The sequence below is a fragment of the Ptychodera flava genome, chromosome 12 (genome assembly GCF_041260155.1).
Source record: "Ptychodera flava strain L36383 chromosome 12, AS_Pfla_20210202, whole genome shotgun sequence".
Taxonomy (NCBI): Eukaryota; Metazoa; Hemichordata; class Enteropneusta; family Ptychoderidae; genus Ptychodera; species Ptychodera flava.
Window position 1 is genome coordinate 34,635,808 of NC_091939.1, and position 24,484 is coordinate 34,660,291.

The 24,484-nt window shown below is 36.3% G+C and overlaps 1 protein-coding gene across 3 annotated transcripts; it reads right to left on the minus strand.

The window, feature by feature from the left end:
• Positions 1-911: 911 nt before the first annotated feature.
• LOC139145730 (E3 ubiquitin-protein ligase CHFR-like) lies at positions 912-24,166 on the minus strand. Of its 3 annotated transcripts, none has more exons than XM_070717038.1 (20): positions 23,962-24,166; positions 22,683-22,782; positions 17,752-17,800; positions 17,562-17,625; positions 15,963-16,049; positions 13,536-13,609; positions 12,170-12,347; positions 11,686-11,929; positions 10,840-10,915; positions 10,213-10,291; positions 9,754-9,818; positions 8,417-8,520; positions 7,472-7,540; positions 6,516-6,964; positions 5,277-5,360; positions 4,433-4,503; positions 3,354-3,441; positions 2,838-2,960; positions 2,492-2,567; positions 912-1,962 (listed from the first exon to the last, which is right to left on the minus strand). In XM_070717038.1, the coding sequence occupies exons 1-20, from the start codon at positions 24,065-24,067 to the stop codon at positions 1,809-1,811; spliced, it is 2,340 nt and encodes a 779-aa protein (XP_070573139.1). In that variant the 5' UTR covers positions 24,068-24,166; the 3' UTR covers positions 912-1,808. The 3 variants fall into 3 exon arrangements, with proteins under 3 accessions (XP_070573139.1, XP_070573140.1, XP_070573141.1); XM_070717039.1 differs by lacking the exon at positions 23,962-24,166 and adding an exon at positions 23,727-23,829 and having other exon boundaries at positions 1,672-1,962; XM_070717040.1 differs by lacking the exon at positions 23,962-24,166 and adding an exon at positions 23,727-23,829 and having other exon boundaries at positions 1,672-1,962; positions 22,678-22,782.
• Between the last annotated feature and the right edge of the window lie 318 nt (positions 24,167-24,484).

Consider the following 24,484-nt stretch of genomic DNA (forward strand, 5'->3'; position numbering starts at 1 on the left):
GGCAGCCAGAAGAAACAATTGGTACATAGATCTTCCAAAAAATGGTATTTTTTGGACGGTCTATGATTGGTATCACCTTTCCAAATAATGCTGTTACTGAAGTGAAAATTGTTATATCAACATTGTACAGTTAATATACATTTCAATAGCAATATTTTGAGGGAACACCACGTAGAGAGATGTGAAACTTGCATCTTGTAGTCGACACAAAACTTTTTATTTATGGAACTTCATGATTTTGAGAAAGAGAAAATAAAACAACAAATTGTACAAAATTAAGATGACAGATTATGATACACAAAAAAAGTATTTTTCAATAAAAATTTCAGTATTAACTTTTGATCAATATATATATATATATATATATATATATATATATATATATACCGGTATATATATATATATATATATATATATATATATATTCTAAATGATTAGGTTTTTACAATTTTGATTGCAAATACTTCAGTACTTTTGTATGTGCATTAGAAATGTGAGGAAAAATTATTCTGTATCCTCCTCAGACATTCAGGTGATTTAATTCAGGATTAGAGTTTGTTTCGCCTACACTGCATCACTGATTTGTCAAGGTGTTTTGAACACTTCAGAGCGTATATATCTCAAAACATAGTATATACATCTCAACATAGAGGGAGCTACCTTCATGATCTCAATATTTGCAAAAATTGATAATGAATGGTGTGTTCTTGTCCAATCAAAGGTGTGGCGGTGAGGGCGCTGTCATCGTGAGATACAACTTTCAACCCCTACTGCTTAGGCACTATCTCAGAGTCTGCGATCTGTTGACATACCAGTCATACTGGTATAAAAATGGTTCACTGAAAGCATTCAAACACGTTGACAAAACAGAACACAAAAGCAAAAAACAACCAGGAAAGTTGAGTTTTTTCATAAAATAAAATTTTGAATCGTTTCATAAACTTTCCCTCAGCATGATAGTCACTGTTTTTCAAATTGATCGATTTGTATGTAGATGTATATAGTGCCTTCAGTTCAATGTCATGTATCGATCTTCAAGTTGGGAAAAATAAAGAAACTTTACTGTGGCAAACTAACTGACTAAAGCACTCATATATTTGACTTGCTCTCATGGTGCATAACAGCTGATACAGAATCAGTCACCTCATTTACTCTTTATCAAAGTCTGCTATATTTTTCTCATTTATTCACTATGTACAAGAAAGTCACATTTAATCACACACTTTCAAGAAACAGGAAAGTATGGACACTTAAGAGTTTCATTATCTGAACTGTCTGTGACTGATTATGTAGTATGTTTATGTAGTATGTTTGGAAGCAAATCTCTGAAATGTTGATGACATTTACAATTGAGTCACTATACGTGTGTCTTCCTTTTTGGAATACATTTCCAACACCCTACATAACCCCTTAACATAGACAAAAAACGTCGAATTTCATACGTTTTCAATGCCTTTTAAAACCAGCAGCAAAATGACCTGTTTTAGCTGTAAGATTGCATTGTTTCAAAAGAGTTGCCTCATAGAAACATATCAAGACACAACAAGCTGATTTACACCAGTATTTCATGGTGATGCTTTAAAACAACTTAAAGAGGAAATTTATAAAATTATCTGTGGCATTTTTTTGACCAAAATAATAATGTCAATAATTGGTCTAAGTTAAATATGATTTGATAAAACTGTATCACATTATCACCATTGTTGTGTTTCAGTCTGAATAATGAAACTGCCGCTCTCAAGCATAACTCACATTGACCTTCATAAGACCATTCTTTCCCCTGAATGCATATTCATATTAATGTCATTTCAGATCACACAGAAAGCTTTGTACTCAATCCAGGCATCTAAATAAAGATCATAATCCAGCAGTGTATCAGACACATCTTGCATGAGTTGACTTTCTGGGTTTGTTGTTACTATGTCTTCATGTCGTGTTTGTTCACAGATATGATTGAAGCGCCTGCAAAAGAAACACAAACTGGATGACATAAACTCATCATCTCCAAAGCATTTCTATCAAGTAGTAATTTTTAAAAACATCCACATTCTACAAGCAACCAATCAAAATCTCTCTTCAGTAACAATTTCAAAACTTTAAAAACTAAAAGATTTAAATTTTTATAATGTACCCATCCTAAATCTGATTAACCTGTTACATTTACCACGAAAATGGGACTATTTGTAGAATTCTTATTGAGAGGAGCTTTAGAGATGAAAAGATATATATGCATTTGTTGCACCCCTTATAGCATGAACTCCCTCAACTACTTAAAAAAATACATTGTTGCAACAAAAGAGTTTCCTACCAGATTGGAAGGTCAGTGATGAATTGCAATGAAAGACTGAAAATACTCCCAACATCGTAGAAGGCATAGCTATTGATCATTCGTAACAAACTCTCTCTCTGTGCTTCATAGAACTGAGAGCATGTTGGTTGACTGTAGATCAAGCAACCACCATTACCATGTTTCTTTCATAGATATACTCACCCAGCATGGTGTGGTCTGCTTCTCTGTGTCCTGCAATTTTTTCCCCAGTAGCAATCAGGTCTTGAAGTTACAGATGCTAAAGGTGGGCAATCCAAAATATCAAAGTTATTGGGGTGATAGAGGGCGCTGTTCAAGGTAGGCTGGGTGTGATACAGTACATTCATTGACAATTCTATACAGCCTTTCCCTATCTTGGCATCAATAATACCATGATGGCTACACAATAAGGAAGGTCGATACTCTTGATGTATGCATACATCAAATAAATTCTATATGTACAATGAAACGATGTGTCTGTGAAACACATCAGAGTAAATAAGGTTCTTAATGTGACATATTAGGTTACCTGGTAGTTCACTCCTAGGAATGTCTCGTCTAAACTGATACGCCAGCTCTTTAAAATTTCGCAGACCACATGGGTAACATATCCTGACATCTGACCCTTTTTGACCTCTGAAATTATGGGCATCTGCAATAAAATTTTCCCAATCAAAGGAAACATTCTGTAGGTCAAAGAATTCAAGTTGGAAAACTGTCATTCTCTTCGTAAAAGCTCAGTCTAAAAATTCAAGAAATGCTATATTAAAGATAGTTCTGTATCCTGTACTTAGCAATTTTGGATTTCATGGAAAGAAGTTAAACCTCAACATATTTTTGTACATATAGTGGCATGCCCCTGTATGTGTTTGACTTAACACATTGTACATACAGTGCAAATACTACCCTAACACCACTCTAACAATAAACAAATACAGTCCACATCTACAACTATATACACATCAAACCACACATCAGGACATTTGAGTGTGTTGGTTTAAGGGGGTGATGGCATTTGACGAAAGATATTCTAAGGTAATACTACCTGTGGTGACATATTCCCCTCTGTCCAGCCTCACAAGACACTCCCTCAAGACATCCTTCACTGTTAAGTTATTGTCTTCCATATAGTTCTGTTGGGAAGAAGAAATGACAAATTAGCGTCTTCTTCTCAGTTCTGTCTTGCCAAGTATATGACTAGAATGTAATAACTACATTGTACATTCTGCTCATTGCTCATTTTCCATGATTTCTGCGGCATCAATATAATGTACACAAATATTTTCATGAAATTTTACAATGCCATTGAAAATTCCGCAATTATATTCAACAGTATCACAGGTTTATTGAAAAGCGATAAAGTTACTATTTCTTGATATAGCTTATCTCTTAAGGTAGAACGCACCTCGGGGACAGACATTCGGACTCCCAAACTTTTACAATTCTCTTCCGATATACCACATGTGGGGGTTCATTTTAAAGCTCTTGGTGAAAGAAAACTTTTTACCGGCTTAGTTTTTTGAAATTCGAAAATTTTATTTTTCTCCATAGAGTTAACACAGGGATGGCGGCCATTTTGAATTTCTAATATCGGTAAATCTTGGGTAATTTGTTTCTCTAGTACCAAAATTTGCACGGTGACCCCCTATTTTTATTCTTGATTTTGAAAGAGAATGATTAAAAGATTCCTTGAGGAAAGTTAGAGCAAAAGTTTAAGTCTTTCACTTTCGAGGTGCATACTACCTTAATTTGTTATTTAATGTGTTAATTGATTAAGACTTTCCTGAGCTCTTCCCTTTCATCACCCAAGGCCTATTCATATGGAGGTGTATCGTTTACAATAAAATGTGAAATTTCCAGTATGTACCAAAGAATTATATTTGTATTTGATATTTACCAGTCTCCAGAAGAGCATTAGAAGGCACGCGAAGACATTTTTAGTCAGCTATGGAACACAGCAAGCCCTTCAAAATGAAACATTAATCCACATGACTTAACCGGATGGTATATCATTTTTCTTTGGGTTCTTGCTCAAAAACATTTTCATTGCTATGAATTAAACAATGACCTCATTCATATTGTAACATCCAGAACCCATGGAACAGCACACTGTACTGTACTCACCCTAAATATTTCAGATTCATACGGATTATCGTTTACCACACTGATAAGTGACTTTCTGCCAAAATTCATGTCTGTAACAGGAAAAAAAAAGCTGATGGGAAATGTCTTTGAAAGTGATTAAGTATATCTCTGATGAAACCGAACAAAAATTACTCTATGAAACAATGTAACCTGCTAGCTTTGCGATGTAATACTGTATGACTTTTGACCTTTTACAGTATGCTTTCTTGTAAGACTGAAATCAAGCAAGGTTTTTCCTGGGCCCTCATGTATGATGAAAATTAATGTAATGAAAGAAGATACACTATTAAAGCCCCTGTTACCTGTTTTCATTTTGCATATTACTTACTCAAAAAATACTATTCAATCTTCCAACATTTTTTTTGGATTGCTGTTGTTAAGCCATACAGTCTTTGAACATGTTACTATTTGAATCATTGGCTATGAATTGGGTTGAATAAATTCAGCTGCTTACATGTGTATTTGCAGTGGCCATATTTGAGTTGCCACTCAAAAATTAATTTAGTTGTTAAAATCTTTAAGTTGTGTATTCATTGCCAATGTTTGAAAAATGTTCTGTGGGCATGCTTCAGTAAATATTTTTACATTGTTGCATTTAATTTCAAACTATCTTATCGAGAAAACTGCAAAAGATATTGCTGATGGGGCTTTAAGAAATGAAGGCATTAGTCAGTGGCGGTATTATTGGACCACACATACAAGGCTCTATACAAAATGCTATGTTAAAGAGATTAATGATATGAACCTTCAACTACATAAGATAAACTATGCAGTGTTCGAATCTGTAGGGTCATAAATGGAACACAAATGAAGAGACATGTACCTCGGAAATAATTCAAGCATCCATAACAGTCAACCCTTTTACAGCCCCAGTACATGTGACAGTAACCACGGTAACAAATATCACCTGAGAAGAGTAAGAGGATGTCAAACTATAATGGAATCAACAGAGTACAACATTATTCCAAAGTAAAAACATCTCCAAAGTGTTAAAATGATATTTTACAACAAATTCAAACCAACAAGTCTGAACTTTTTGGTAATGTTTTCTTGTCATATATTGAGTGGATTGACTGAGTGGAAATTATTACTAGACCTTGCAACAGCTGTCTCTGCATTTGACATACCGGTATATCGACAATGTTTGAAATCCTCTGCCATTTTTTAGGTTGTTGCAAACTTAGAGAAAACAGTACAATGCCTCTTTTGTATGGCTTTGTCAATCCTCAGTTCACATACAATTAGGCAATATTTTTAGACTTTTTTGAGTCTGAGTTTGAAAATGAAAGTATTATTGATGTGTCAGCATAGTCAGAAACACTTATACTATGATCTGGTGCAGTTTTTACAGGTCTTATTCAGCATTTCTCAGTGGCTTTACCGTGATCAAAATACAACATATTGGAACAGACAAGCCACCTAGCACCTGGTACATTTAGTGTCACAATATGAATACTCTAACAAAGCATTGCATTAATTTCTTTACTTTTCCATTTTTTTATATGAACAAGTATGAACAAGAAGTCCAGTAAATCTCTGCTGATTCAGGTATTTCAACTCCACCTGAGTGGGGGCACTGTTCTATACAGGATGCTAAAACAAAAGTAGCTACAAAATGAACAATGATGGCACTCTCCACAAAGCCATGAACACTTGACTGTCCCTGTATGTTTTTAGAGGTCAAAACATAAAACATTACCAGAAGCTGACCTTGTCAGTTTGGAATTCATAGTTGAATAATTTTGTGACATAGTTTTGTACGATGTATTTTCCTTTTTTGACAGACTTGTATGTTTGCTTATTCTGTTATGTACTAGCTACTGATACATGTAACATCTATACCTTTGTACATTTTGGCCGATGGCCAGTAGTACTGAATAAATAAACGAACAAATCACATGTAATAGGAGAAATAACACAATGTTACGATTGGAGAAAAATACTAGGCTGATATTTTATCTGCAAAGCTATATATTGGTTGAAGAGATATTTGTATGCCTTTATAATAGATACCACCGGTACATGTAACAAGAAGATATTATTAATACTGTACAGTACTTACACTGTTGGACTGGGATGTCTGGATTGACAACAGCCCCGGCTCTCCTATCTGGCATGGCTTGCTTACAACAAAGACACATGAGATGAACTTGACCTTGAATACAGGTGTACTCTGGGGGGTCTGGCATGGTCACAGTCTCCCCATCTGGGGTAGTCCTTGTGTTTGTAGGTATAGTGCTGGTTCCTGTACTATCACTGGACGTTGACGGTCTGGCGCCCTCTACAGCTGTGGATGTTGATGGCTGCGGGTCTGATGTAGAGGCTTTGCAAGAGTCTGCTGTTGTTGAATCAGCTGCTGCCACAGACTTGCTGTCACTAGTTGAAGGTTCTGCTGGTACTGTTGTAGTACTTGTTGATGCTGTTGTAACTGTTGTAGTATTTGCTGTAGTAGTAGCTGCTGCTGTCATATTTACATTTCCAGGACACTGCCTGCAGATAGTCGGTGGTGGCCTGTGGTAGCGACAACACTATCTCATCAATACAGGCAAACAAAAGCTGACAGCATAGGCAGATGACAAAGTGCATTTCAGAAATCAGGAATTCATATAGAATCTAATTATGCCTGAAGCTTCCTTTTCAATCAACAATGCTCATACATTCCAAAGTAAACGTATAAAAAAGATGTAGAAATATCTTGGTCAGGTGATATAACATATTTTGGTTTGTAAAACAGTTGAGGCAGTGATAACATCATGATTCTTCTCATCATGATCATCACACAGATTGATTTACAGATTCAGTTTTGTATGAGTATCCTATCATCTAAAACTTGAAACAGTCACATTTTTTGTTGGACATGATAGACAACTCATACACAGCTGAACTGATCAGTGTAGAAAGGTTCCGTGGTCGACTGAGCGTGTTTTTTGAACAAATCCTATTCTGTGTGCTTGCTGTAGTCATTTGATGATTGTCATGTATCATAAATGACAAGTCACTAGTTGCAACATGCCGTACCTTGCAACACCGAGTCCAAACAACCCTCCGACTGCCTGGACAATTCTAACACCAAAACCAGTAGTAGGCCTGTAATAATAACAAGGTTGATTGATCAGACACCATCGTTCATTAGAATGACTGTAACACCTTGTCAATGGTCTAAGAAAGAAAAAATTAAATGTAAAATTTATAACGATAGAAGTCACATGAAATCATATTCGCATTTTAGCTGGAAATGAACAAATAACATGCCCATAAGAGTGATACTGCGCCACCTCATTAAACACAGCCACAGCTAATGCAATCATTTCTGTAAGAAAATGCTTTTGACAAGTTTACATTTTGCTGCTATGCAAATATCAACAATGCTGCAATGCAAATATGGAGGTTGTATGACAGTATGACATAATTATTATCATGATTACATGCAACTGTGGTAAGACTAATGATTCTTTAAAGTAGAGCTCTGTCTGAAATCATCTCAATGGAGATCCCAGGAAAACTATTTCCCATTATCAGTAACAAGGTCTCCGTTTTATTGATTATCATATATGTTGAAAGAATCAGATAACTTCATGAATTTCAGATGGTACAGGTGAACATGTACTATCATGTCCCCTCCTTCTGAATGTTCAAAGCTGTGTTTGGCTTGTTACAATGATTAACGTAGCAAAAGAAATGTTACTTTCTCTGAACCATGCAAAATTATCAGTCACACTGGAGAATTCAACATTCAACAATACAATCATATCACAGCAGTGATGATGAATGACAACCTAAGGTAACATCAGTGAGCAAAATACCGTATCTCCAAGTACTGAGTTGATATCGTGGTTTTCCACAGAGAAAGAGCAGATTCTTCCCCACAAATGGATTTCCTCAGAAAACACCAGAGGTGAATTTTATATTGGATGCTGAATCATCCAAGTATTTTGTCAAATCAATCTGAAACCTTCTACCTACACATCATAGTGATCATCATTGTCATTATCCGCATCTTCATCTTCCTCATCGTCATCATCATCGTAGTAGTCATATGAACCTCGCCCTCGCACCTTTGGTTGCAGCTTTAACAAAAAAGAGAACAAAAAATATCAGCATTTTGATTGTTGAGAGCTTTACAGCCAATGTGGAATTCCTGGATATATACCATTGAGAAATGTTCATCAGATCCAATGAAGATTTGTTTCATTTAATAAATGCACTTAGCCTTTCGGACAGAAAAGGGCTCGAAATTAACTTTTTTCCCTGGTAGTCCAATTGGGCTACCATTTTTTGAAGTTGGTAGCCCAGCGACAAGGTCTGGTAGCCCATGCATGAATGAAGAGGGTTTTTTTGTAAAGGATATTTTTATTTATATCTAGACAATGAACGATTTATTTTGCATAATTCTATCCAGTAAGTGAATTTTCCAGTCCTTTGACATCAATACCTGCAGATCATAGCCTTAGGAGAACGGTATAGCATGTGTACGGTAGTGGAAAACAGTGACGCCTCAAAGTTTGACGACCTATTCACACATACGCAGACCTTATGTGCAAATTTTGATGTTCGCAATGACAAATACTTTTCACTCAGCATGTGTAAACATAACATGGCTAAAAATAGATTGGCTATGAATTTCAGGATGACAACTTGGTACAGTCATGTTCCTAATACTTTCGTGGCAATTTTGACTATATATCCCCACCATATCATTGGATGATCTCGTACACTTCGGAAAGCGTAAGTTGTGGATGGCCCGACAGCTTTTTCTTTGCAGTTTGAATAATTTTGTGTTTAATTGTGACTGATAAATTGTGATTAAATGACTATGAAAATGAATTTTCATTGGCCATCATTTCCCGAGCCTGTCATCAAAGTACATCAGTTCAGATAATGATATTTTATTGAAAGTTTGTCGACATGTCCTTTCTGTGTCCAGCTGGGTTGACTGTATGAGCGTCGGTCATCTCACAGCGATCAACATCATGTCGCCCACTAAGTAATGTCATGTCCAAGGCTTTGGTAGTCCGTGTGGACTACCATTTTATGGGTTTTGGTAGCCCCAGGGAAAAGTTGGTAGTCTGTGGACGCGGGACTACCGCTAATTTCGAGCCCTGTTTCACAGTGGATGCATGTAACAGAATAACAGATCAAAAGCGTTACAATAAAACAGGGATACATTTGAATGCAAATTAATAACAAGGAGTGCCATTTTCTTGCTGCTATGACATTGGTTTATGATTGGTTGCATGACAGAGTTAATAAAACACTTGTCTTTGATTCTACTAATAATAAATAGATCCCTATGAACTTACCATGTCATCAGTGATTTTGTTCTGGGCATTTAATTCTCTGATTTCTTCATCACTTCGCCTCTTTTCTGATAAACAAGCATAGACATGATGTCAAACATTTGTCAATCACAATACGAATGCTACATCAGTGATACAACGAGATAAAAACTTAATGTTAGTTTTAATTCGTGATTGACTACCTTTCAGTAAAGTAACAGAGGTAAAATTATAATGATCCTCTATAATGCACATGTATTGAATAAATAGCTATGCCCTCATGTTGCATAAGAATGACATTGAAAACTCTGCATATCGTACTACCAATGCATTTCAAATTTCTGTAAAATGGTTTCATTCAAAAGTGCACTTTACTGTCAGATCCTCTGAACCAAAAATCTATCTGAGAAGGAGTTAGCATAAATCAGATACATTAAAAGGAATTGAATGAAGGTGTATACATGCAGTGGTCATTTCTTGTACCTGGATGTTCTTTGAGATAGGCTTCTACTAAATTGTTGACGATATGGTTACGGCTAAGCCTTGTCACTCGGTTACGGCACTGTTGGGAAAACACAGGAAAGAAATTTAGGCATTTCAATACACATGTAGAACCATACAGAAACTGTATATACCATCGACCACCAGTTAGCTAGTGAATTCAACATGTGATTTGTCAGTAAACTGCCTGGTTTGCATGACCTGAGATGTGTTATGTTACAGTTAGTAGTGTATCTGCAGGTGTGAAAGTCAGTGGACAGTTAAATGTTCACACTTAAAACATTTTTCACGAATGAAACATTTTCACCCCTTGAGTTTGTTCACACCTCCAGCTATTTAAATGCCTGCATTTGGATCTTTCTGTCAGATCAAGTGTGGACACTGATGAAGGACAAGAGATTTGTTCGAAACATGTCTGTTTGCTAATTCACAGTGGACGAAGAGAACTTTTCTGTACTTCAATCATTAACAATGCCTTCATGTCAGCATGGAGAGCCATGCATGTTGGATTTCTTGTTCTGGAAATTATGAATTGCAATAATCAAAACTAATAAAATTTCTCTAAGTTTACAAAAGATGAGAAGAACAATTCACATCGTTGAAACTTACTGACGGACATTCATTAGATTGTTCCATCCAGGGAGAGTAACAGGCAGCACAGAAAGAATGCATACATGGTTGTAAACTGCAGAGAATTAGTGAGACAAACAAATATTAAGTCATGTTAAAAGCTGAGTATTAAAATTTTGAGATTTTATGGAGATACCAATAGAGCTTAGGTTTTTGAAGTCATGATCTAGCATAAACCTGTTGTTCATATGATGAAAATATTCTGCAAAACTGCTTTCAAATATCACACTGTGAGTTACTTTCCTTTATAGTTTTACTGTTAAAAGGTCAGTAAAAAGAGTGAGAGAAATAGTGTTTAAAGCCGCAATTTTCAATCCCAGGTTCTCAAATTAGTGGGGTTCTCCTACTAGTCAAAAACTTGGCCAGTACGATGTTTGATTTCTATAACATTAATTACACAAACTGATCTCAACCTTTTGTCACCTTTTGCTAATCCTGCAAACAGAGTTTATACAAGCGTTTGATTGACGATTGGTTCAAATCGCCAACGGTCATTGATTCCACACCACCAACGCTCGAATTTCATAAAAATTGTCTTCCAGTCGCATTCGAATTTGAATATAACCACAAAATTTTATTAGCAGCAGCTTCACGCTGACCGCTTAGCAGTCTGTCTGCGTTTTTGTGGCCTGAAAAAAACTAAAAAGTGGCATTTTCTGGAATGGTGCCCGCATGTTGCCTGTTTGGTGTCCACTTACACAATGAACGCCGCCATAGGTTGGCGCCCTTTTAGAGGGAGGCTCCGCCTTTAAAGATGACCATAGATTTCTCTGAATCATTACACTACATCATGTGATGTCAAAATGCCTTCACTTTTATATTTACCTGATACAGTCATGCAGCATATCTTGACATATCCCACAAAGCAATGCTTCTTCCATCTCATCTCTCTCTACATCTTTTCCATAATCTCCTGCTCCACGAAGCACCCTGTCAGTTTCCTTGGCAACAGGAATACCTCCTGTCTGTTTGTCCATCTCACTACAATCTGCCTCTATCGCCTTAGCTTTCCTTTCAGCTGCTGCGTTTTCCTTCTCAAGGTCTCCATCTTTCTCTTTCTCAGCTACGTCTATGAAAAATACAATCATTGAAAAATGGTTTAAAATAGTAACTCTACCACATTCAACTTAATCAGCATGCGATATTTGAAGTATTTTCTGTAAATCTGGTAACTTTGATTGAAAAATGTCTTCCCATCATTCCATCAGGGCACAGGGGACTAAATATAAACACCAGATATTTGAGTTATGAAAAATTATTGCAAATTTAGGTAAATATATATTCATGTTTCATAATACCCGGTACACACCCTGTTCTTTGTTTGTCTTTGTTTCCTGTCCGTCATCTTGAGTTACATTTTTTTCTTCTGGAGCTGTTTTCACAATTTGTGATTTGCTGCATGTACCCGAGGTGCCTGGTTTTGTGTCCATTTCTTCTGAGTCTGATTTGGTTTTCTTCATAGCTGGTTCTTCGACAATGTCCTCATCCTAACAGAACATGAAGATCAATTCAGGAAGAATGCCCCATGGATACAGATATTCAGGTTCTCAAATTTTTACTATTTTGGTTTAATCTACCGCTAGTGGGGAATTCATTTTAAATCTCTTGGTGTGGTATAAATTTTCACCATCTTAGATTTTCAAAAATCAAAAATTGTATTTTTACCCTCATAGCTAAGACAGGGATAGCTGCCTTGTTTGAAAATCAAATAATGGTTAATGTCAGGTAGTTTGTTTCTCTTACACCAAACTTTGCACCGCAACCCCTGATTTTTATTCTAAATTTTTGGTGAGAATATGGTTGATAGTATCATTTATGAAAGTTTGAGCAAAAGTGTCACTGTCCAAGTGCATACTGCTTTTAACTGCAGAAAATCAAAAAGAAAACAACACAGTCATGCAGCTACATTCATGACACTCAGAGAAATAATTCAAAATTGAAAAATAGTATTTCACCATCACAGGCAACTTTTGGAATCCATATCAATTTTCTTTGATACAAGTATGAAGCCAGCATTTTACCTGTTATTCAGATCAGAGACTACGGTAACTGCTTACGGCTCTGATAGAAGTTTACATTTTGTTCTGTATCATCATGTTTCGCTTATTAATAAACTCTCAATGGAACATTATGCTGATTTGGGCAATTTATCAAGACGAGCCAGCAATGCAAAATGTGTGAAATGTATCTTAAATTTAGTGAAAATGTTGAACAACAGATCACGGCCTCCCTTATTTCAAAATATTCAATATTAAAATATCAGACAACAGTCCATTGTTTTTCATTTATTTTCGTTACCAAACTATGCACTGCAACTTATTTGTGATAACCATGATTGACAGAGTCTAAGTTTATCTCAAGTACCGAGGAGTGATATCTCTTTGAAAACATTTATCATGATAAGCAAGACACAAACTATCAAAACAATAGTTGACCTATTTTCCATGTTGGTAATAGCAAACTGAATTTCAGAGAAAAGACAGGGAGTCTTCAGGGTGAAAGGTCACAGAAACATACATTGTGACACAGGTCAATGCCAACATGACACGGAGGTTAGTTGAAGAGCAATAGGATATCACAACATAACAACTTGAAAGGTGAGGCAGCTTCTCTATCATCACTTGATATTTTTGTTGATATTCAGGAAAGGAAAATATTTGAGTGACAAAGCTAACCTTAGTGTGAGATCTTTTCACACTGACTGAGGTCTCCATGTCTTCTGACACATTGTATTCCTGGGTCTCAGTATCTATGTTGAATCAAAGTTAGAAAATCATCACTATTTTCACTCATAGTTCACCATTTCATGAGATAAGTTAGCAGGTATCATTGAAGAGAGCTGCATTTAATGCATAAACAATTAGGTAAGCTGTTATCTCTGGTTAAACTTTTTATTTGATGCACGTGGATTTTAGACAATTCTCGAACATGCTTTCGAGTATTTAGTTGAACTTTGGCTTTTATGGCCAATGAAGTTTTATTGAAGCTGTTGGAAAATTCTGCTGTGTTATGACCTGAAAGCTGACCTGAGACATTCAATGTTGCCATGTGCATTCTACCTGGAGGGCCATACACAGCAGTTCAATGATTGGTCAGCTATAGAAGTATGGTAATATTTTCCATGGCAACTTTTTATCAAATCACATTTCATGTAAGTCCAACAATGCAAGGTTTGACCAATAATTTGAACAGTGAGAAAAACAGTATGGCATGACCATTATAAATGTTGGAAAATACTCCTTTCATTTAGAGTGGTTGAAGCCTTTGGTAAATCTCTAATTTTAACCAGCTACTTGTACAGAACAATGCTTTTCCTTCATACTTAGGTATAGAGTTCGAGTTTATCAAGTATGGAGTTTGAGGAAGTTCAAAAATAAATTGTCGAATTCCCAGGGCAATGATTAAACAGGACCTATAGTAAATTGATGAGTGTACTTGACCAGTGTACAAAAACAAATCAAAGTACATTCCATAATAGCATAGCGCCAAAAGGATAGGTCGTGATAACAGCATGGACAGTAAATGGTCCAGGCGTGGTGGTGTGTGTGGGGATGAACAGTCTATGTTTTACAGACTATGATGAAACACGACATGTCTTGGAGAACGATGGTCTACTGGATTATCTCAATCTGTGATTTAGCAAATAAAAGGACACTAGGATGGGATTGATTTGTTCTCATAAAGCCCCAGTAACTGTGAATTTTATGCATTATTTTCATAATGTTATTTTCAAACCTAAGTTAGTTCAAGTGAATGTGCTAACTGACGGACACGTATAGAAGTATCACTGCTCACTGATTTGGACCATGCCTGTGCATTTTAAGAGGTTAAATGAATAATAAAGGGATGCTGCACTCACAATCCATGGAAAAGTACAAAAAATGTATTTCCTGCACATACACATCATGATCATAAACAAGCATGATGCCATTTACTTGAATGCACAACAAACGATGGCCAACATTTTGTTGTTGTAATCTTTATTTTCTCTGTCCAATGATGAGTTTTTAAAAATGGCGGGAAATCTAAAATGATGTTACAACATTTGAATTTACATGCCACTTTCAACATGTATGACAGTGTTATACACTTTTTCATTCTTAAATCGGTCTTATTCAAAGAAAACTCTTGGAAAATTGAGGATATTTTGAGATCAGTTTATTACACACTTGCAGCTATTGGGGCTTTAGCCCTTTCCCCACCACAATTTGGTATAAACCCCTTGCTATCAATGGCACAGTTGGACATATACATGTAAACAGGGAAACAGGGTGAAAGAGTTAATCTGAAATTATGTGTACAAGAAATATTTTGTCTTCTAACTAATGCCCAGTGTTCCCCTTCATTGTTAGTTTTGGGTGAATATTAATTGAATGGGTATATGGGATGTCATGTATTACAAAACTGGAATTGCATGAACATTTTGTTTTCCTTAAAATACATAGAACAATACAATGTACAGCACAGAATGTCTAAGTCAGGACTTCAGAAAAGTCCCCTTTATATATTTCAATCATCCAAGATCAATCAATCAATCAATCAATCAATCAATCAATCAATCATATAGATTTTCTATAGCACCAAACACCAAAATGCAGTTGTGTTCAATGGTGCTTTACAGAGTCAGAGATGTTCTCAGTATGCTCCACTAAACAGAAAAGTTTTGATGTTCTTCTTGAAAGTATCAAGAGTAGGTGACTGGCACACTTCTAATGGGACATTGTTCCAGGTGAGGGGTGCAGTGTGTGAGAAGGCATGATTGCCATAGGTTTGTTGATTACTCCCTGGTAAGCATATCACTTATGAACTGTCAAAAAAGTTGAAATCCCTAATAATTCAACCACTTAAATTATTTTGGCTTTGTTAATTTTCTAATAATTTAACTATTTAAAATTGCAATTATTTTTTTCTGATCGAATTGATAGGGTTTTTACAGTACATGGAAGGCAGAAATTTACAATGTTAGAGTTCAGAAGATTCGATTCAAGAATATTAGAGTCTTTTACTTTGAGGAACACAACTGTCTAAATATTTCAGGAGAGATGACAATGGTTCTGAGGATATGAAATCTAACTGCTCAGTTACATTATGTGAAATCTAACCTGAACTCTTCTCATCACCATATTCCAGCGTTTCTTCCATCATTTCTAGTTCAAGAATTGCCAAATCTTGGAACAGGTATGCTACATCTGCAAGAGATATAAATAAACAGCAATAGTCAATGTTTTCATTCTAATTTTTGTCTTCGGAAAGAGTAAAGATTATCAGATAGCCTTGTTGCATTATCACTAGTAACCATGGAAATTGTTAGGGTCCGGATCAGTATACAGTATAAAGCTATAGGACCTTTATGAAAATTCTTTTAGTTCTACTCTACAGGTCTATGTCCATTTATCCAAACCCATGCCAAAGCTAGTTTTCAATACTCAAATGTACCACTGGTAAAATATGTCAGGGTGAGTAAACAGTGTTAAAGATATAGAGTACTTTGTTTAAAATGTTCATTTATAGAAAAAAGGAGACAAAAAGTCCACAGCTATTGGCAATTTAACTTTGATAACATCAATTGGTCACAAGTTGTGAGACACTCTGCCCTGCGACAGTAAAAGTTTGGAAGTATCAGTGTAATATTACACAATGTATTTATGGAAGTGACTTGAAATGCTGTTCCTCATTATTTCATCTTAAAAGCTTTGTACACTGCACCGAGTTTTTGTTAAAAAAAGGCTTATTGTGTTGGAATGTAACATTTCCAGCTGCTGAACTAAACATATTTGAACTATGTGAGAGCAAAGTGGTGAGACAGCCATTATGGTATGACCAAGGCCATCCCTAAAAGAAATCAAGTGATGACTAGAATACCACAGTACATGAGGTTCTTCTACTGTGTCAAAAATATCGCAGAAACAATAAACCTTGTGTTATGCAAACAACAATAGCTGTAATTTTGATGATGTTTTCATAAACTTTGTTCTATTAATACTTTTACCACTATGGTTTTGCCCAAACCCATTGTTATCAATGGTGAGATGGGACCTGTGTACAGGGAATCAAGCTGAAGACAATTGCTTGAATTTTGATGATGTTCTCTTAAACTTTGTTCTCTTAAACAAGTTCATACACATCTTCTTTCTCAGACTGAAATTCAGTTGCCAATAATATTGGACAAACACTTGATGCCTGTGTCAACAAGTTGAACATGATTTTGAGAGTCGGATACGTAACTGTCTGTCACACACAAAGCAATACTGGAATACACATCAATGGTTACACTGAATGGAGCTGTCGTCTCTCATGGCTATCCTTTCATCAAAGCTGACCATTTTGCACTTGCTAAGAGATGTTTTAAGATGCTGATATTCAGTTTAGCAATCACTTGAAACATGTCAAGTTTTGTATCAAAATGTGTCATATGTGTTGTTTACTGCAATGTGTGATTCTAATTCAGTTTCGATCTCCATACATGATGCAATGTCTGTCTTATGCTGCACAGTAAATTCCTGATAAGCATCATAATCACACTAACTCTCATAAATATCATGCAGCATGGAACATTGTCTATTCTCACTGTTCAAACTGTGTGAAGGAAAAATTCATTCTGGCAGTAACTCCTATTAGCATTCTTGATTCAGGCGTGTAAAAAGAAAGTCAGGTCTTAAAATCAGTAAACAAAGAGAGAATGACATTCAGCGACAACTTACTTTTTTCCTCTTGATCTTTGAACAATACAATATGAATTTCGTCACCATGGTTTATCTCCACTCTCTGCAATGAAACAAAAAAGAGATTGGAAGAGTCAAGATACTGCAAGTTCAATATCTTGGCATTCATTAAATCATGTGCAATAAAGACAGACTTCATACAAAATCTTTAAACATTTCTGGACTTTACCTGGCCCTTTGAGACCCTAGTCTTCATATTGATGTATGTTCCATTTGTACTGCAGAGAAAACCGAGGATGAAATGTTGAAATATGATCAGTAGCACAAAATAACACATATAGTACTTTGGTCACATAACTAATGTCAGTACAGTAAGAGCACTCACAAAAAAACACTGCATTGTATGTAATATGCATGATTCCGTCCATTCAACAGAGTTTGTAGTTATTCATTGCATGAATATCAAATTCTGAATCATTATTTTAAAGGCAATGAAGCTGCATTTTTGGATGACTTTTTTCACTGTTTTCGTTTTGTCTATCCATTGCAAGTTCTTACACTACTCCCCGGAGCATGTTGAAACACCAACCATTTGGCTTGTCGATATCATGTCCATTGCACCAGTATAGACAATGCCATGCACTTTTATTAACTTTCCATTTAAAATCTACTCCAGACCAAAGTTCACTTGCCAACAATAAAAATGCAGTTTACACATGTACAGGCTGAAATGACAAGATGAAAACCGTGTATCTAAACATGCTTCTGAGAGAGAGCAGGGAGAGTAGAACAAAACGTACGAAAACAAAGATAGTGAATAAATATCAAAAATACTGCAATTATACGGTGTCGCTCACATTTGATCAGAATTGGTACATACCAGTATGGGTACCAAAGATCAACAATAAATGTTGTTTCTATCTGTTCAGTGCAGGAAAATTCTACGTTGATGTTATGACAATGATTTCTGCACAGTACAACCAGAAAAACGACAAGAAATATTTAAACCAGAAAAATAAGAATGACAAAAGTTGGACATGTTGCTACAGTGAAATAGATGTTTTGATCAAAAAAGGGCAAAAATTGTCCTAAAAACAAAAATATTGAAATTTCACCACATTTTTAGCTCCCATAGCCATATGTATATATGGCAATGGAAGCTATTCTTATAGGCTAGGGAAATGTCTGTATGTATGTCTGTATGTCTGTATGTCTGTATGTCTGTATGTCTGTCCGTCAACATCAAAAACTCCAAAACCGCTGCACATTTCATCTTGATATTTGGTTTGTACATGGATGATGGGCTGTAGATGAGATTTTGTTCAAATGAAGTTGTCATTGCCAAAAATATGCAAATTAAGTGAAAAAATGTAAAAACAGTCAAAATTGAAAAAACTCAATAACCACTGAGCAGATTACATGAAAAATTAGCATGTAAGTACTTTGGGCTGACATGAAATGATTGTGCACATCTTGGGTCAGTATCTTGGACTTGCTATTTTTCATGAATTTTTTGTAATTTTCTCCCATTTTTGGTCAAAAAATCTCCTGCTCTGAAACCACAAGTCCGATTGATTTGAAACTTGGTATGGAAGTGCATAGGAGTGACCTTTCCCAAATTTGGGCAAATCGTGGTGAAATTTGCATATTTTTAGTTTACACGTCCATAGACTCCCATGTATAAGGCAGATCTCCATAGACTCCCATGTATAAGGCCACAAAAAATAAAAATTTAGTTTCTCATCGTATTCATATTGCAAAAAGGATGCAGTGACACAATTTTTAGTCCCCACAGATGAAGTCCAGTGAGCTTATAGATTGGGTCATGTCCGTCTGTTCGTCCATCCGTAAGTCCATCCGTTCAAGCATATATCTCGGATATTTGGACAAAATGTCATGTGACCTTGATGACCTTTGATATCAAATATACATATTTGTCCATAACTCAGTAACCACAAGTGCTACAGCCTTCATGTATGGTATGATGGGACACCTTATGACGCAACATATTGTACCTCATTAATTATGCGCATATCTAATTTTGAGCGAGCCAATAGAGCTAGAGGTCTGATTTTTGGTATATAGGGATAACTTAGCAATACAATTTTTTTGACAAAATGTCACGTGACCTGGATGACCTTTGACTTCAAATATACATATTTGTCAATAACTCAGTAACCACAAGTGCTACACCCTTCATGTATGGTATGATGGGACAGCTTATGACGCCACATATTGTACCTCATTAATTATGCACATATCTAATTTTGAGCGAGCCAATAGAGCTAGAGGTCTGATTTTTGGTATGTAGGGATAACTTAGCAAAACAATTTTTTTGACAAAATGTCACGTGACCTCGGTGACCTTTGACCTCAAATATACATATTTTTCCATAACTCGGTAACCACAAGTGCTACACCCTTCATGTTTGGTATGATTGGACACCTTATGACGCCACATACTGTACCTTAATAATTATGCGCATATCTCATTCTGAGCGAGCCAATAGAGCTGGATGTCTGATTTTTGGTATATAGGGATAACTATAGGAGAGAAATTATTTGACCAAATGTCATGTGACCTCGATGACCTTTTACCTAAAATATATGTTTATGTCAATAAATAAGTGTTATGTCCTTTGTATTTAGTAGGATGGGAGACCTTATGACAACACACGCTTTACCTCATTAATTATGTACACATCTAATTCTGGGCAAGTGAATAGAGCTAGAGATCTGATTTTTTGGCATATAGGGATTAATTAGCAATATGATTTTTTTTTTCAAAATGTCATGTGACCTCGATGACCTTTGACCTTGATTATACATATATATGCATATTTCACAAGTTCTATACCCTCCAATTTTGATAGGATATTAGACCTTAAGATGTCACATCTTGTACCTCATTTATAATGCGCATATGTATTTCTTGGCTGGCCAATACTGCTAGAGGTCTGATCTTTTTTCCCGATTTAGAACCATAACTTAGACATGCCACATGTGTTTCAAATTGGGAACAACGACATAGACCTATGTGCCCATAGATCTCAACATATACACTCCAGTGATACTTCTTAATGACCATATTTTCCTGCCCCATCAAGACTAATACTCCTATTACAAGTGGGGACTATGTCATTGTAAATGACTTGTTGAGTTAATGGTTGTATCACAGTATTCGATATATCTCATTCTGTATTTTTTCCATTTTATATTCTGAATAATTACATTAAACATATTTCACTGTCTCCAGTACATTTCATTTAAGTATTTTCACTTCATGCACTTTATCCCTTTCACACATGTTCAAATATCTGACCAGAGAACAAACACTAAATAGTCCAGGATGGGAGCTACAGTGTCATTGACGCTATTTTTTGCAAAGAGCTTCTCAGCTTGTCAAAAGATGATCTGCAACATTCGCGAAATCTATCAGCAATATAAATCACTAGGCCATATGTATGTTGTAGTTACAGCATGCAATCTTATTTGCGCTAGTGATATGGATGTAAATTGTATCCTCAGACAACGTAGAACTAAAAAAAATTATAAATCTGAAAATTTACTCAGAAAAAAAATTAGCACAGCTTTTCTCATTTGGAAAAAAATTTTTTTAGAAATTAACAATTGTAAAAAAAATGTTCACAATTTCATTGTGACCACCCCCCAAGATCTAATGGTCCATTCCTTAGTTTGAGCAGGTCTGTTAATATGTAATAGTTCATAAACAATGACAGGAAATGACTCAAGGTCAGTGGAGTATCCTGTTTCAGTCATTGGCATGCCATCACTCCTGAACATTTGCAGAATTTCCCTGTTTTTCACCTCATTTGCACATTTTTGACACTCACGTGTTCATTTGAACAACGTCACATCTCAACCCCTGCATCTATCTGTACACCAAATACTGAGATGGCAGCTTAGGTGGTATGGGAGCTTTTGCGTGTGACAGACATACATCCGCACATACATACCCACATACATATATACAGACATACAGACGCCACCGACTCACCATATAAGCTCTTTTTGGTATTTATATAAATACCAAATATGACCTAAAAATTACAGGTACTCGCCCTTTTTTTCTTTAGCTACTTCAAAAACACAATGTACCCCTATTTGGCAATGAATTAAAGTTGTTCTCTCCTACACTTTTTTGCGAGTGCTCAATAAGAGCACTCACAAAAAAACACTGAATTGTATGTAATATGTATGATTCCGTCCATTCAACAGAGTTTGTAGTTATTCATTGCATGAATATCAAATTCTCAATCATTACATTAAAGGCAATGAAGCTGCATTTTTGGATGACTTTTTTCACTGTTTTCGTTTTGTCTATCCATTGCAAGTTCTTACACTACTCCCCAGAGAATGTTGAAACACCAACCATTTGGCTTGTCGATATCATGTCTATACTGGTGCAATGCACTGTTATAAACTTTCCATTTAAAATCTACTCCAGACCAAAGTTCACTTGCCAACAATAAAAATGCAGTTTACACATGTACAGGCTGAAATGACAAGATGAAAACCGTGTATCTAAACATGCTTCAGTGAGAGAGAGCAGGGAGAGTAGAACAAAACGTACGAAAACAAAAGATAGTGAATAAATATCAAAAATTACAGGTACTCGCCCTTTTTTCTTTAGCTACTTCAAAACACAATGTACCCCTATTTGGCAATGAACTGAGTTGTTCTCTCCTACACTAATCATAACATATCTTATGAAGAGATAAAAATTGCTAACATTTAACAAAACATTCCCACTATTCATGATGTATACAGTGCGTTTCACCTAGGTACCGCAACTCAGTGTATGAGACGGACACATTTCACCTACAACACAAACGATTAGCTTGTGTATCACGACACATTTCAAAGTCACCGACTCCTTGATTAATTACAGTAAACCAGCATGGGGCCACCACAGTCTAGACTGAGAAATACACTTGATCTACAATGTAACTGTTTTCACAATTTCAGCTATAATCTAGGCGTATCTAGGTGAAACGCACTGTAGGTGATCTGAATTGAAAACTGGATCAATGGAATGGTGAGAGATTTATCAGCAAATTGAAGCTGCAATTCAATCAATGCCACAAGTATTCCTCCAATGATATGTCCACTGCAACAGAAATTAGTGTTCTTACTTTACCTGCTGTCCTCCAACCACACTTCTTTTGTTTCTGGATCACGAATTATTTTACAGTGTCTCGCTGACACCAATTTATTACCGTTAAGGGACAAGTCACAGGCTGAAATTTAGAAAGAAAGACCATTGAAAAGATATTTCATTACAAATGGGTCACATTCCTGGTAGGAGATGTATTTATAACTGGTTGCTTCTATTTGACACGTAGTGTTTTCAGCAACATCGTACGTTGAGCTGTTTTACAGCTATGGACAAGAGGAACTGTTCAGAAAGAAGATTATTACTACAAGCACAAAAGTGTGCTGATTGTGAGAAAAATGCAGTTGTTATGAAGCCGAATAAAATTCTTAAGGATGTGTGATATGATGTCACAAACATATTTTATCTTACAATTGTGGATTTTTAGATTCTACATTGTTTTGAGTGTCTATCGGGATATATAGCGATACTGACTTTATGAAATATTCAAGCTGATTTTGAAGAAATCTAAAATATGCAGAATCACTTGTTTGAATTTTTTATGAACAAGTGTTCAATCTTAATATTAAGCATCACAGAAATAAAGTCATGTTGGGTTATATGAATATAATTAAATTTCTTCAGACTATGTGCAAAATTACTGCTGCAATACTGGGGTCGAAACGGAACGCAGGGGTCGAGGTGACCTGCTCCCTAGTGTTTACATCGCATCGGGCGATGGGGTCTCTGGCAACCTTTGAGCAGATTACCCACGACACTATCCCTTTTTATAAGCCGTTAAAGTCAAAATCAGCCAGTAAAGGCAGAAATCCCGTCTGAAAACACCACAGCTATGCTACTGCTAATGCTTGTATAGCTTCAGTGCTGTAGCTCGAGGTTTTGCCGGGTAATCGGGTTCGACGGCAAAATGGTTTTGCCGTCCGACCAAAATACCAAAAACCTCGAGCTGTTCAGCACTGCAGCTGATGCTTGTACTGCGGAAACTCTCTCGTATGTCCATGTTCAACGAAACAGTGCAGTGTGAATGTAACTGCAGCGTAAACACATTGTACTGTAGTACACAACCACCTCGCCCTACATGACTGTCACGAGTGATCCGCTGTCGGCATCGGCGGCGTAGCACTCGCCACGCAAGCTCTGCATGGCAGGCTGTGTGTTACCGGCGTTATACGGCCTCCCACCTCACCTCATAACGCCGGTAACACACAGCCCTGCCATGCAGAGCTATCGCGACGCACACGTACTGACGTACAGCCGATAACAACAACCCACTTTCATTTGTGGGCGGTACGTGGAAACACACCTTTTGCCCTTCCAATTACAAATTCATCCTTCACTATTTGAATTGGGGGTGTATCGATATCCGTAGTGGATACAATTTGGGACCAGGCTCCGCCATCCGATGACATTTTTATCAACACATCAGAGCGAGTCGACGGCTCGAGAGTAAATGTAGAGACTCCACTGTGCTTCTTTCGTGTTGTCAGAGCGCCATGACGGGTCAAAGGTTACACTACATGCTCAAACACGTTTGTTTCTATTTTCGTTCCTCTACATCATGTACGATTAATGACGTCATCAGTGACAAAGACAGTAGGCACAATAGGTCGCGATCGGATAAAAATATGAATTATGTCATCGATACATTTATAAATATAAGTCAGAGAGCTTTTTCGGTATGAACTTCTTTGCTGTGAAACGCACTGCGGTCAGAAATTCGCTGCTAGAAATGTTACCTCTTAGGCCGCGTTCAAAAAAAGTGGTGGGGGGGGGCTGGAGGAATTCGGGGGGGATTCGAAAATTTTTGGTGTAGTCGAGGGGGGGAC

Excerpts from the sequence above, each read along its gene's own strand:
- LOC139145730 (XM_070717038.1), bottom strand. The coding sequence starts at position 24,067 with ATGTCATCGGATGGCGGAGCCTGGTCCCAAATTGTATCCACTACGGAT. Across the intron at positions 22,783-23,961 it reads TGTAATTGGAAGGGCAAAAG|CCTGTGACTTGTCCCTTAAC; the intron begins GTGTGTTTCCAC and ends TCTAAATTTCAG. Across the intron at positions 13,610-15,962 it reads TGGTGATGAGAAGAGTTCAG|ATACTGAGACCCAGGAATAC; the intron begins GTTAGATTTCAC and ends GATTCAACATAG.